This window comes from Hyaena hyaena, unplaced genomic scaffold (genome assembly GCF_003009895.1).
Source record: "Hyaena hyaena isolate Hyena2069 unplaced genomic scaffold, ASM300989v1 scaffold_1938, whole genome shotgun sequence".
In the NCBI taxonomy this organism is placed as follows: Eukaryota; Metazoa; Chordata; class Mammalia; order Carnivora; family Hyaenidae; genus Hyaena; species Hyaena hyaena.
The window spans coordinates 131,541-145,569 of record NW_024082571.1 but is presented as its reverse complement, the minus strand read 5'-3'; the positions used below and the strand labels follow the sequence as shown (position 1 = coordinate 145,569).

General features: G+C 41.2%; 1 protein-coding gene across 1 annotated transcript; it reads right to left on the bottom strand.

The window, feature by feature from the left end:
- Positions 1-822: 822 nt before the first annotated feature.
- On the bottom strand, positions 823-2,595 carry LOC120226994 (cationic amino acid transporter 3-like). The gene has a single exon (XM_039225153.1). It carries the CDS (start codon positions 2,593-2,595, stop codon positions 823-825), a length of 1,773 nt encoding a protein of 590 aa, XP_039081084.1.
- Between the last annotated feature and the right edge of the window lie 11,434 nt (positions 2,596-14,029).

Below are 14,029 nucleotides of genomic sequence, written 5' to 3'. Positions count from 1 at the left end.
TATTTCCACTATTGGATATTAACCAAAAGAAAACAAAATTTTTTCTAGCTCTTTTTAAAAATGTTTTCTAGGGTCGCCTGGGTGACTCAGTAGGTTAAGCGTCCGACTTCAGCTCAGGTCATAATCTCACAGTTCATGGGTTCGAGCCCCGCGTTGAGCTCTGTCTGTCAGAGCCTGGAGCCTGTTTCAGATTCTCTGTCTGTCTCTCTCTCTGACCCTCCCCTGCTCACGCTGTCTTTCTCTCTCTCAGAAATAAATAAAACATTTAAAAAATTTAATTTTTTTAGTTATTTATTTTGAGAGAGAGAGAGGGAGGGAGGGAGAGAGGGAGAGAGGTAGAGAGAGGGAGAGAGAGAGAGAGAGAGAGAGAACAATCAGAGGAGGAGCAGAGAGAGAGTGAGAGAAAGAGAACCTTAAGCAGATTCTTTGCTGCCAATGCAGAGCCTGATGTGGGACTTGAACTGTGAGATCATGACCTGAGCTGGAATCAAGTGTCAGACGTTCAACCGACTGAGCCACCCAGACACCAATTTCTAGCTCTTTTAATAAGAACTTTTTAAAAGCCCATAAGCAGCTACAGACACAATTAAAAAGTAGACAAACTTTAAAAAAGGAGAAAAAGCAAAGACACATCCTTCACTACACAACAAATACAAAGTGCTACTAGTGTTACTCCACTAATATCTTGTGGGAGGCCTAGCTTTCCATGCACTCAAGAATACTTTCCATTATTGTACAGGAAGACCAGGCTGCATTCGGGTGTGATGATGTCAAACCAAATGTGTGCTGGCACTTCTGAGTTCAAGTTCCACAGTTCTGGTCTTAAGTGGGGTTGATAACCAGTCTGCGTTGAATCCAAAAACCAAAGTAGATACCAAACCCAATCAGCATCCAGACACCAAATCGGGCCCAGGTGCGAGCCATCATCTGCATCATAAGGTAAACATTCATGAAGATGCTCAGTAGTGGAATGAGAGGCAGAGCAGGGACCTTAAAGTGAGAGGCACTGGGCCTCTGTGGCTGTCTCCAGATGACCCCAGTGAGCCCAGTGATGAGCACCAGGAGTACCACAACCACTGTAATCCACACTGGGTCTCCAGAAAGCAGAACTGGCCACTGGGCCAGCCCCAAGCAAAGAAGAATGATCAGCAGAATAAGCAGTGAGGAGCAAACACAGACAACCCTGCCAGAGAGTGGAGTGGGGGAGGAGCTGCCTGGAAAAAGTAGTCCCCGTGGAGTCAGCCTCTCTGCTGTAGGTCCATTCTCCTCCTGCACCACTGTTTCATTTCCCCCACTCTGCATCTCAGGTTGATACCTGACAATGAGAATACCAAAAGTCATCAGAGAGAAAACTATCAGGGTCCCAAGTGACATGAGTTCGAGAAGATCAGTGAGTCCAAAGAAGAATGAGGTGATTGCTGCAACAATGCCAAAGGTCACAGTGGCCATCATGGGGGTGTATGTATATGTTAGGATCCTGGCAAGGACAGGGAACAGGAAGCCTTCCTGTGCCATTGCAGGATGTGCCATCACATATTGTATGAGGAACATAAAGTCAAAGATGTCTTCAAAAACAATACACAGGAATCCAAAGGCTACAACATAGTAGGCAGGGACCCAACCAATATGGAGAAATGCTTCAGGCAAGGTGTTCCCAAGTTGAAGTTGGTAGTAAGGCACCATAAGTGTAAGTGCCGCAGAGACACCAAAATACAAGAAAAAGCATATGAACAGTGTAATCACAATGCCCACCGGAATGGAATGCTGGGGATTCTGGGCTTCCTCAACTCTGGTAATAATATTAGTGAAACCCCAAAATGCATAGATACAGGTAGATGCTCCATGGAAAATCCCTTCCAAGCCAAAAGGCACAAATCCTCCAGAGCCCAGAGGGCCCAAGGTAGAGGAGCCATTGAGTCCAGCCATTTTGTAGTCCTCTTCTGTGAGCCTCCAGTTGTGCAGGTCCCCCTTAATGAAGCCAGAAATGATGACGAAGCTTAGAACCAAAATTTTCACCAATGTGGACACTTTGATAACCAGAGGAATATACCTAATGTTCCGACTCAGCAATTCCATGAAAAACAACACAAGGAACACAACAAAGAAGACTAGAATTTCTACAAATGCACGGGAAACATTTTGTGAGATACTGTCATACAGCATCTGAAAGATCTGGTTTCCAAAAAAACTGTCAAAAATGAAGATCCAGGTTCGTATCACAATGTTTACATAGGCAACATTTATGAAAATGAGGGCCCAGCCAGTGATGAAAGCCCCGAGTTCACCTATGGTGACAAAACTGTAGTGATATGAAGAACCAGAATGTGGAACTCGGGTACTAATCTCTGCATAGCTCAGCCCAGCCAACACTGAAGTTAGGCTGGCCACCAAAAAGCAGATCACAATGGATGGGCCTGCTTTATTTCTAGCCACCTCACCAAGCAGGATATACACACTTATATCCACTGTGTAGTTCACACCCAGGGCCACTACCTCCGGTGTGGTCAGGCTTCTGGCAGTCTCAGCCATAGGTTGTTCCAGTGTACATCTGCGTAACAGCTTTTGACAAAATCTGCGAAGTGCTTGACAAAACATTCTAGCTAGAATGGAAGTGGATTCTAGGATCAGAGAGCTGTGACAAGTTCAGGGAGCTGTAAGTCTCAGATAGGTTCTGTGATGCTGAGTTAAGCTGAATTGGGTTGGGGATCTTGCAAATGGTTGCTGAGTTCAATGATGCTGCTTCATGTTTCTTCAGCTATGTGCTGTCCGGCCAGAATGCCTAAGACATGGTAAATAATAAATATTTACTGAACAATGGTGTTCAGCTAACAAACCAAAGCTCAGAAGTCACATGTCACTTGTTACAGCCCAAATATCACAGAAACTGACACAAAAGGACATCATATAAGAATCAACTTTGCTTTCCACCCAGAAAAAGTGCCAAATATCTCCCAAAATTCTCCTTTTACATAATACATGACATAATCCAATTTTGGTTTATCAAATTCATGTAGCTTCATGTACTAATTAAGCTGGAAAACACAAGAGGGCATGAATTTATTGTGCAATAATTCACACATGAGATGTTTTCTTGGTGCTTAGGCATGAGTTATGACACATTAAGTCATGGAATGGAGGGACTTATTGAAACTACAGAACCATTTTTAAAATATCATCTGTGTTTAAAATACAAATATTGCTCCCATGTTCTTAAAATCTTTAGCCCCCAAATCAGATAGCCAAGGTCACATGTCACTTTGGCCTCCTTTATCTTCATTCTGCATCATCATTTAGCTCTACTGATGGCAAAGCATGTACAGTCCAACCCTTCCCTTTACCCACCTAGGCCACCATGGGTGCTGTGAGAAGAATGGAAGAGGGAGAAAAGGGCAGGGCCTTCATAACTCCCTGCACGAGGAGAGGAACAGGCTATCTGGTGAGGAAACACTGGAGAACTGGGTGAAGCAGTGGACCCAACCAAGGGTCCATTACTAAGAAGGGAGAAGAGCCAGAAAGGCCATTTTGTGAATTCTGATATTCACTGAACCTCAGCCAAAGCAACCAGACAAAATTCACTACAGTTTTTATGTCCACAGTTATGAGAGTATGATGGATAGAGAGAAAAGAAGTAAGTCACCTATCTCAGTAGCTGACAAGTAAAATAATTGCTTCTGTCTCCTCCTTCTCTGGGTTCCAGGAGAGAATATGAGCTCACTTCTACAGAAAGTCTCCTTACTGACCACACTGTGCTCTATAAACACCGTACACCATCTATGATGTCAGCTGCCAGTAGCCTGAGAATCTGCCCTGTTCTGTGAGCTTGTATCAAAACACTCACTTGTAACTGCCTATTAATTTTTTACAAGGAGTTATTTTTAACTGGCTCAAAGTATTGTCTGAACATATCAAATATGTTTTCTCAATGAACAAATCCTGCAGGTGTTTCCTACCCCTCCCCCAACTGCTATTCAAATGGCCTCCTCTTCAAGGAAAACAAGGTTTTAGATGAACAATTCAGAGGAATGCCCTGGAAATAACTAGTGGAGAACGGAGAAAACACAGTGATGCAGCCTCCGTTCTCCTCCTTACTCGGGCTTTGGGTTTTATTTTTATTTATTTATTTATCTATTTATTTATCTATTTATTATTTATTTTTAAATAGTTTATTGTCAAGTTGGTTTCCATATAACACCCAGTGCTCATCCCCACAAGTGCCCCTCCTCCATGCCCATCACTCCCCTTCCCCTCTCCCTCACCCCCATTAGCCCTGAGTTTGTTCTTGGCATTCAACAGTCATGAGAGACTCTTGAATACTTATCTATATTTGTATTTATTTTTACTTATTAGAAAGAGAGAGCGGGAGTTAGGGAGAGGGGCAGAGAGAGAGAAAGAGAACCTTAAGCAGACTCCATGTTCAACATGGAGCCTAATGCAGCACTGGGATTGCAACCTGAACTGAAATGAAAAGATGCACGTGGAATTGACTGAGCTACCCAGCCGCCCCTCAGACTTCAATTTTGAGAGAATTTTAGGAAGTGTTCTCAGAGGTTTCAACAAACAGATCAAGTAAAACTTCAAAAAAATCTTCTCTACAGATGACCAAGAGGACCCCTAGGATTATGGGTCAGACCTTCTGTCTACATATCCACCTAGACTCTTTATTTGTCAATAAACTGTTCCAATGTTATGATCTACGAACAAGCATCTGAGACAGATAAGGAAGATCAATGAACTCAATCAACTTTCTACACAATGAATATGATTGATGTGTCTCCACCCATCAATCCTCAAAAGCCTCCCGTCACCCTTATGCTGCCCTTCTTGTGTGCTCTCCTAGCACCTGGGCTTCCCCCGTGTGCCATTTATCCTAATGTATCAGAATTCCAGCTCAGCTTCCTGAGAATTTATAAACATCAGAGAGAATCTCCTCCAATAGACTATGAGTTAGGTGTTCAATAAATATTTGTTGAACAAATGTACAAACTGAGAAGAGAAAACTGAAAGAGCACATAATCCATAATTCCTATCTACTTGACTTTGAGATACATACTTTGTAGCCAAGCAACCTTTATAAATCTGGCTCAGATAAATATATAAATGGACTAACTTTCTTGCAGAAGTTAATCAAAATTAAAAATGAAGGGAAAACCACCTGTGATAAAACCTTGACTGCACATTATTCAAAGCAGGTATGAGCCACATGTAGGTTATAAAGACTTGTTTGCCTTTGAGGACACTTGCATTTGTGGGGATGAGCACTGAGTGTTATATGGGAACCAACTTGACAATAAACTATTTGTATAAATAAATAAATAAATAAATACAAAATAAAACTATCAGACTGTCTTGAGTTAAAAGGCTTCCTTGGGTTATAGGCAACCAAGCATCCATGCCCTACTTTTTGAGACATTGTGCTCAGGCCCTATAATCTAGGTAGTATGTCCTTAGGCAAAGGTTCTCACTTTCAGGGACAGAGGGAAGCATAATAAAAGATACCTGGGGACATCTTCAAACTTCAGATCCTCTCTTTCTGGAGATTTTTGTCCAACTAGTCCTGTACTTCCCATGACTGTTCTAAACCACCCGAAATGAAAATAAATTGTCCTCAATTTCAAAGGGAAGAGATTCTAAAAGCTTCCTTCACTGGAAGGCAGGACATTTTGGTAGTTAGGAATAAAGGCTCTTCAGGTAGAAGTTCAGGTTCTACATACAACTCAACTAATACCAGGTGATTCTGGACAAAGAGATTCACCTGCTGGGGACTTAGTTTCCACAACAGACAAATGGGAGTGAAAGTAAATACCTCGTGGGGTAATTGTAAGGAGTAAGTGAAATAATGCCTGCGAAGTACTCAATGCCTAGCAAACAATATGTACTTAACATAATTGACCTAATGTTTACTATTGAAATCTGACCCAAAGTTTCCAGACTTTGAAAATCAATTAGTCTTTATAAATGTCGAGCCTCAAAATCATCCAATACAACTCAAGCCTGTACGCTAGCCATCATGAGACAATTAAACGTTTTAGTGTATATATTTTGCCTTGAAACTCAAGGACTCCAATTAGACACCCTCACACGTGCTGACATTAAACATGTGGGGGCCCTAGACTAACTGAGTTATACCAGGCATTGAAAAATGCAGAAGCTGAAAATAATAATAATAATAATAATAATAATAATAAATAATATCCTTGCTTACAGATGCACCATCTCATTTCTGGGAGAGGCAGTGCTGAGTACTGTAGATGTAAGAGAAATTAACATTATGTAAAATCTTTGGATTTGATCCCTGTTTCTTCTGCTTTATTGTATAATCTCTTCTGCTTAATTTCTCTAACCCTCAATTTTCTCATCCACAAGGAACCTTACTTCACTTCCCTTACTCAACATGAGAATTCAAGAAAATATAAAAACTCTCATATACTGTGTGTAAGAGTGTAACTGGGGCCACCACCCTGAAGCACAGTCTTAGAGCAATTAAGAATGTACAGCACCCCCACCCCACAATCCTTCTACAAAGTAAACACCCAAAGGAAACTCTATCCTGAGTACATAAAAAGGCCCATATGAGCATGTTCATCACAGGACTGTTTGTGGTAGCAAGAAGTTGGTAGCTATGCCTGTGTCTGTTACTAGATGAATATATAAGTAAAATTTGCCATATATGCACAATGAAATACTGCACAGCACTCAGAAATCATACAGTAGATTTACATACAGCAACATGGGTAGATCTCAAAAACAATGTTAGGAAGCAAAATTAAAAGTAAAAGGATGAGGTTTATAGCACAATATCATTTATGTAAATTTAAAGAACAGCCAAAAAATGTGTTTGTCAAAGATACATACATACTTGTTTAAAATGTCACATTATTTCTCTGCTCTAAACTTTTCACTTGTTTTCCTTTTTATTCAGAGTGGGAGCCAAAATGTGCACTTACAATGGCCTACAAAGTCTTATAGTATTTGTCACTGACCCAGCTACTTCTCAGCCTCTGTTTCTCTCTTTTCCCATTTTTCTTAGGCCACTGGCCTCGTAAGCATTCTGGCTTCCTAACATACCAGGCAAGCCCTTACCTCAGGGCCTTTACAATGGCGTCCCCTATAACTGCACCACTTTTGGCCCAGATATTTACATGGTTGCTTCCTTAATGGCATTTCACGAAATAGTATAAAACTGTGTAGCAATGCCTTCTTTAATCACCACATAAAAATGCACAATGTACCTTACCCTCACTATTTTTTCCTTCAGCGCATATCCCTATTTAACATAAGTTTTACCTATTTATTTGTTCATGATTTATCTCACTGAAAAATAATGTAAGCTCCATGAAAGCAGGATTTTTTTTTGCTCTTGACTGTTATCTCTGCACTTACAACTGTGCTGACACATAGTCACCCATGTGAATTTGTTGAGTGGATGAATGTATCTAAATACACATATAGAGCATGGACTGGAGAAGCATTCATTAAATACATTAAAGCACGTGTCTCCAGTTAGGAAAGGAAATAAGATTAGAGATCAGGATGAAAGGAGAAAATAAAATGCATTGATACAGGGCCTGACAGGGAACGATGGTGCTAACAGTCCATGACTGAGGGAGAGGTTTACTCCACTCTGTGCACTGCAGTTTAAACAAACACATTGCATGAGATGATGTTATGAGAGGACCTGGTTTAGAGCCTGAAAATGGTGGGCACACAATAGATTTAAAATGAAGGGAACTGGATCCTGTAATCATCAGGACATGGAGAATACAGAGAAGAGATGCCTGCTAGAAAGAGAGTAGAGGACAAGGGAAGATGGGGCACCCTTCCCACCAGTTCCCTCTGAACCCATTTCCCTTTTCCCAATTCCCCATTCTCCTTCAGCTCCTTCAACTGCCTCTGTAGGCTCCTTACTGGGCACTAAGGATGCTTGTGCCATGTTTCTCTCTCTCTGGGGAACTGTCTCCAGTCACCAATCTCCCAACAATGACATAACAGTTGTTCTTCACATTTGTTGAATCACAGAATTCTCTAAAGTTGGCCACCTCAAAAAGTGTCCTACACTCTTCCGAAGTCCATCCACGGACCATGAGCAGGAATCCCCTAAGAGGACCATCTGAATGGCAGGGTTGGAGAGGGGTAATGATTTTGATTATTTCTCTTCCCTTCAACTGCGTTGTGCAGGGTGGTCCTTGTGCTCTTCCCACTTTTACTGAAGATGAGGGACAGTGGACTACAAACAAAGTATGAAGATACCAGAGAAGCAACCCAAAGAATGAAATATTTTGGAATAGATATTCATGTTTTATAACTTGGACAGATGTGGGTAGAACAAACAGATGAGCAGCAAACTTATAGAAGAGAAAACAAACCCATGATTGGGAATCATGAGAGAGACTACTACAAATCCAGCTTATAACAACACAGGGAAGCATCGTCCTCAAACACCATGTTCATAAATGCTCTCTCTGTGTGCAATAATCTATGATTATTCCAATAGTTTATATTTAGTCCAGACGCTCTGACCCAACTGCCAAGCCTCACCCTAATTCCCTCAGCACCCCCCCCCCACCCTCAGCCCCATCATCTTCTTCCTAACTCATTTCCCTACATTCTAACTTACCTTTCCTGGGATGAGCCTTTGGCCTGAGTCAGTGCCTGCCCTGCCACGAATGCTCTCCTCACAACTTTCTGTCCAGCTTTGATGCTCTAACTCTTCTCAACACTAATCTACAACTTTCCCCCTTGTGTCTAGGAAGCCTTCCCTAAGCCATCCTGACTAATCCCTATCTCCAACCTCCTGCCCCTTCCCCATAGCACTTACAGCCCATCATGATGCTCAGCTAAAATTAATGTTTTATTTATGCCTGCCGGTGTCCTGAGTGTGTCACTTAAATTCCTTTACAGTCTAAAAGCTTCCATAGGGCAGCACCAGAATCCACCTTCAACTTTCACTACCCTGGACAAGGATCTACTCATAATTGTACCAAGCAACTATAAGAGGAATTTTACAGACAAAATGAATATATTGATGTATTGGTTAAACACTATATCTTAAGATTCCTAAAAATAGGATTTTATTTTTCATTGGAAAGAGAGAAAGAGTCAATCCCAGGTAGAAACAGGAGACTAGAACATGCATCTGCTATTCTAAGAACGTTTCCTTAGGATATTTATTTTGAGGGCCGTGGGTCTGTGAATCTCAGTTTCATTAGGAAACAGCCTCTCCCAAAGGAGGTGTTTTCTCAGGGGAGATTCTTTTTTTTTTTTTTTACAAATAGTTTATTGTCAAATTAGTTTCCACATAACACTCAGTGCTCATCCCCACAAGTGTCCTCCTCCATGCCCATCCCTCCTCCCCCCCACATCCATCAGTCCTCAGTTTTTGTCAGCATTCAAGTCTCTCATGGTTTGCCTCTCTCCCTTTCCCCCACCATTTCCGCCCTTCTTCTCCCCCTTGTTCCTCCGTTAAGTTCCTCCTAATCCTCCTATACATGCAAACATATGATATTTGTCCTTCTCTGCCTGACTTATTGCGCTCAGCATAACACCCTCAAGGTCCATCCATGGTGCTACACATGGCCAGATTTCATTGTTTCTCATTGCCATGTAGTATTCCATGGTATAGATAAACCACATCTTCTTGATCCATTCATCAGTTGATGGACACTTAGGCTCTTTCCATGTTTTGGCTATTGTTGAGAGTGCTGCTATGAACATTGGGGTACACGTGCTCCTGTGCCTCAGCATTTCTGTATCCCTTGGGTAAATTCCTAGCAGTGCTATTGCTGGGTCCTAGGGGAGTTCTATTGTTAGTTTCCTGAGGAACCTCCACACTGTTTTCCAGAGGGGCTGCACCAGTTTTCATTCCCACCAACAGTGTAGGAGGGTGCCCGTTTCTCCACATCCTCGCCAGCATCTAGAGTTCTCTGATTTGCTCATTTTAGCCACTTCTCCAAAGAGGACATCCAGATGGCCAACAGACACATGAAATGATGCTCAGCATCCCTCCTCATCAGGGAAATACAAATCAAAACCGCACTGAGATACCACCTCACGCCAGTCAAAGTGGCTAAAATGAGCAAATCAGGGGAGATTCTTAAAGAAATGCAGAGAGAGGCAAGGGAAATTGAAGCCAGCTTCTTTGAATTCCATAATGCTCCTGGCTCCCCTTTTACTCAGACTTTCCTGTTTTTCTCTGACTCTGAAGTCCTTCAAATTCCAAAACAAAGTTCCATCCCAAGTCTCCCAGAAAAACTCTTGTCAAATCTAATATTCACCCACTAAATTAAGGCCCTCTTGCTTCCCCAGCCAGCCCCACCCACTCTCCTTTGTCCTGGAGGTCATTGTGTTTATTACTGTGTCTCTAGAAGTGTACTGCTCTCACTCTGTAACTTTCCTTTTCAAAAATTTTCCAATCTCCAGAGATTATATTAATCCTTCTGTATCCAAGCACAGCTTCTTCATGGTCTCAAAGTATATAAATTCTCTCATCTTCCTTAAAACACAAGCATCCGTCACCTCAAGTTGCTTACATTCCTGCAGTAGGAATTGAACAATAAACAAGTAATATAAACATATTTTATGTTGGATGTGTGATCAGCGCTGCAGAGAAAAGGGAAGCAAGAAAATGTTAGGATGTGTTCAGAGTGGGTGTTGTGATTTTAAAATGGATACTCCAAGATTGCACTGTTGTGCAACTGTCACCATCATCATCTCCAGAACTTGTTCATCTTCCTCATCTGAAACTCTGTACCCATTACACACAGTAACTCCCTATTCTTTCCTCCCTGAAGGCCCTGGCAACCAGCATAATACTTTCTGTCTCTGTGAGTTTGACTACTCCATGTACCTCCTATAAATGGAATCATATAATATTGCTGTTTTGTGACTAGCTTATTTCATTTAACATAACATCTTCAAGTTGTAGCTCATGTAGAATGTCCTTCCTCTTCAGGCTGAATAATATTCCATTGTGTGTATATCTCACATCTTGTTTATCTATCCATCCACTGATGGACATGTGGGTTGTTTCACCTTTAACTGTTGAGAGTAATGCTGTTGTGAATATGGGTGGTCAAGTATCTTTTTGAGTCCCTGCTTTCAGTTCTTTGGGATATACACCCAGAAGAGGGATTTCTGGATCATATGGTAATTGTATATGTAATTTTCTGAGAAATCACCATAGTGTTTTCCACAGCAGCTGCTCCATTTTACTTCTCACTAGTGATGGACAAGGCATCCCAATTTCTCCACATCCTCCCTAACACTAGTTATTCTTTGTTTTTGTTTTGTTAGTAGCCATCCTAATGGACATGAAGTGATACTAAGTGGGTTTTTACGGAATAATAAGGAGGCCTGTGGGGCCAAGACAGAGTAGGTGAGGGGGAAGCAGTAGGGGATGAGGTCAGAGAGAAAGCAGGAAGCCAGATCCTTCATGTAGGGTCTGAGAGTCACTGTGAGGACTTTGGCAATTATTCTGGGTGTGATTGGAACCGACAGTTTCACATGCTGCCTACTGATTTTCATGTTCTGTGAGCTAAGTATTAGGTTCTCAAACCAAGAAAAAACCTCCTCTAGAGTTTGAAAACAAGGCATGGAGACAAGTTTTGTGGAGTTCTCAATAGCTGTTTGGTGCTTCTGACAACACATTGAGGGCTGAACAAGCTGTGTTCTTGTATCTGCCTCCCTCTTAGATGCCAAACAGAGATGTCATACAACCACCCATGGGGGATTAAGATGGCAGACTGCTTTTACTGAAGCTATTCACTTTCTGGATTATCTCTAGGCAGTACTCCATCACTTAAAAATCAAACAAAAGTCGGGGCGCCTGGGTGGCTTAGTCGGTTAAGCGTCAGACTTTCGCTTAGGTCATGATCTCGCGGTTGTGGGTTCGAGCCCCGCGTCGGGCTCTGTGCTGACTGTCAGCTCAGAGCCTGGAGCCTCTTTCGGTCTGTGACTCCCTCTCTCTCTGACCCTCCCCTGCTCACGCTGTCTCTCTCTCTCCTAGAAATAAATAAAACATAAAAATTTAAATTAAAAAAAAATCAAACAAAAGTCATTTTAGTATCATTCACTATTTCAGGCTATTCCCACCATTATTGTGGATAATCAAGAGCTGACATGGTGATAAAGTGTACTTTTTATGGAACTTGGTGAAATTAGGAACTGCAAAGACAGGAGTAGGGAGACTCAGAAAGGGAAACATGTGCACTCACAAGCCATGTAGAATTAAATAGAAGAATCCAGGTCAAAGTCCCAGATGCCTCAGAAAGGACTGTCACAAAGCTCCAGCTCAGAGCTGGATAGAAAGATGGCCCCAAAGAGAAACCTGAAAACATATTTCAGAGGAGCAAAGAGTACCTCTCATGGCCTCACTTGCTCATGGCCACAGGGATGAAAGCTTCTACATCCCAATGAGAAGTCCAACTAATTATACAGTTTCTCAACAACAAATAGTCTGGAGAGAATGGCTTCCCAACCACCATTTATAAACGTTAGAAAATATAAACTTGGATCTTGGTAGTGGGGGAGATAGATGGTAGAGAAGGAGAGAATTATGGGGTTGTCCATCCTGGGAAAGGAGGGGAGACTTAAATCAATTTACACTATGACATTCTTAGGATTCAAATGAGGGCAGGGGAGGGAAGTATAGTATACAGGGTAGTATATTTATGGAAATGTAATAACTAATTTCTCAACAAGGAAACAGGCCATATATTCCTAGGCTCTGTGTGCTATATTTCTTTCCAGCTGACAACCACCTTATTCATCAACCACTTTCAACTCAGGATGATCACTACCCACCCCCAGGGCAAAGAGACTCTACAGTTTGCCTCACTTCATAGTCCCAAACTCATTTACCTTCTCTGTGGGATCATTACAGATGTCCTGGGTTACCTTTAAGCCTTCAAACATGTATAATAAAAATGGAACATGAACATAGCATAAGGCTGCTCTTCCTCCTTTCCTTAGGTAGAAAAATAATAAACCTAAGTGGCAGTGAAAATTTTATGTCATCCATTTATTTGCTCATTCAAAAATAGTTAAACACCTTTTAAATGCCAGTGTTAATGTTTGATGCTACCAACACAACATGGAGGAAAAAGACATGTTCTCTGCCTTAATGGCACTCATTTCTGTTAACAATGTTCTTATATAATATTTCTGCTGAAAATGTGTAAATGGAATCTAATGATAAAATGATCAGTCTAGAAAACAACTTTCTACAGAAAGTTGACTTTCTCTAAAACCTACCTATGCTTTTCAAAATTGTCCATGTCAGAAATGACGGTTAGAGGAACTGTTGCAATTTAAAGGAGAATAAAGAGGCATTACAATGAAATGCAATGCAGAACTTGGAATTGTAGCGGTATCATCTGAATCAGGGAAAAACATTTTATCATAAAAAAAATGGACAATTTGTAAACTTTGAGAATGGATCATATATCATACATACATGTACACGTGCACACACATACACACATTGGAGAAAATAAGCAAATGTGGCAAAATATTAACAACTGGTCAATCTTGATGAAAGATAATGGGTGTTAATTATACTATACTTACAACTTTCTGTAGGTTTGATAATTTTAAAACAAAAACAGGACTTGAAAAAAAGAATATCACAATAGTAAAGGTTATGGACTCTCATACCCTGAATGCCCTTTATAAATAAGCTTGCCATCACTTTGGGTGAAACCCAACCCAGAATGATCTAGCTCTGAATCAGAAACTTTAGATCAGAGGATTGGGTGGGAAGATAGATTTTTGTCTTTGATTTACAGTCAAAATTGTCAGCAAGGAAAAATATTTGGAAATAAACCACAAAATTGGCTCATGTTAGCACAGTTACCAACCCTAGAGGTACTAGGAAACGTGCAGAGGCTGGAGGCAGAGAAAAATGGTATCTAAAGAGATAGAGAAAAATAAGGGTACCAGGCAAATGTGTAAGGCTTACAGATACATGGACAGAGGAGTGAAATGCAACTAGAAGTTGTTGAGCTACAAATAATGCACAGATGTTATTTCATTT

Coding starts and splice junctions, on each gene's coding strand:
- LOC120226994 (XM_039225153.1), bottom strand. CDS start 2,595: ATGTTTTGTCAAGCACTTCGCAGATTTTGTCAAAAGCTGTTACGCAGA.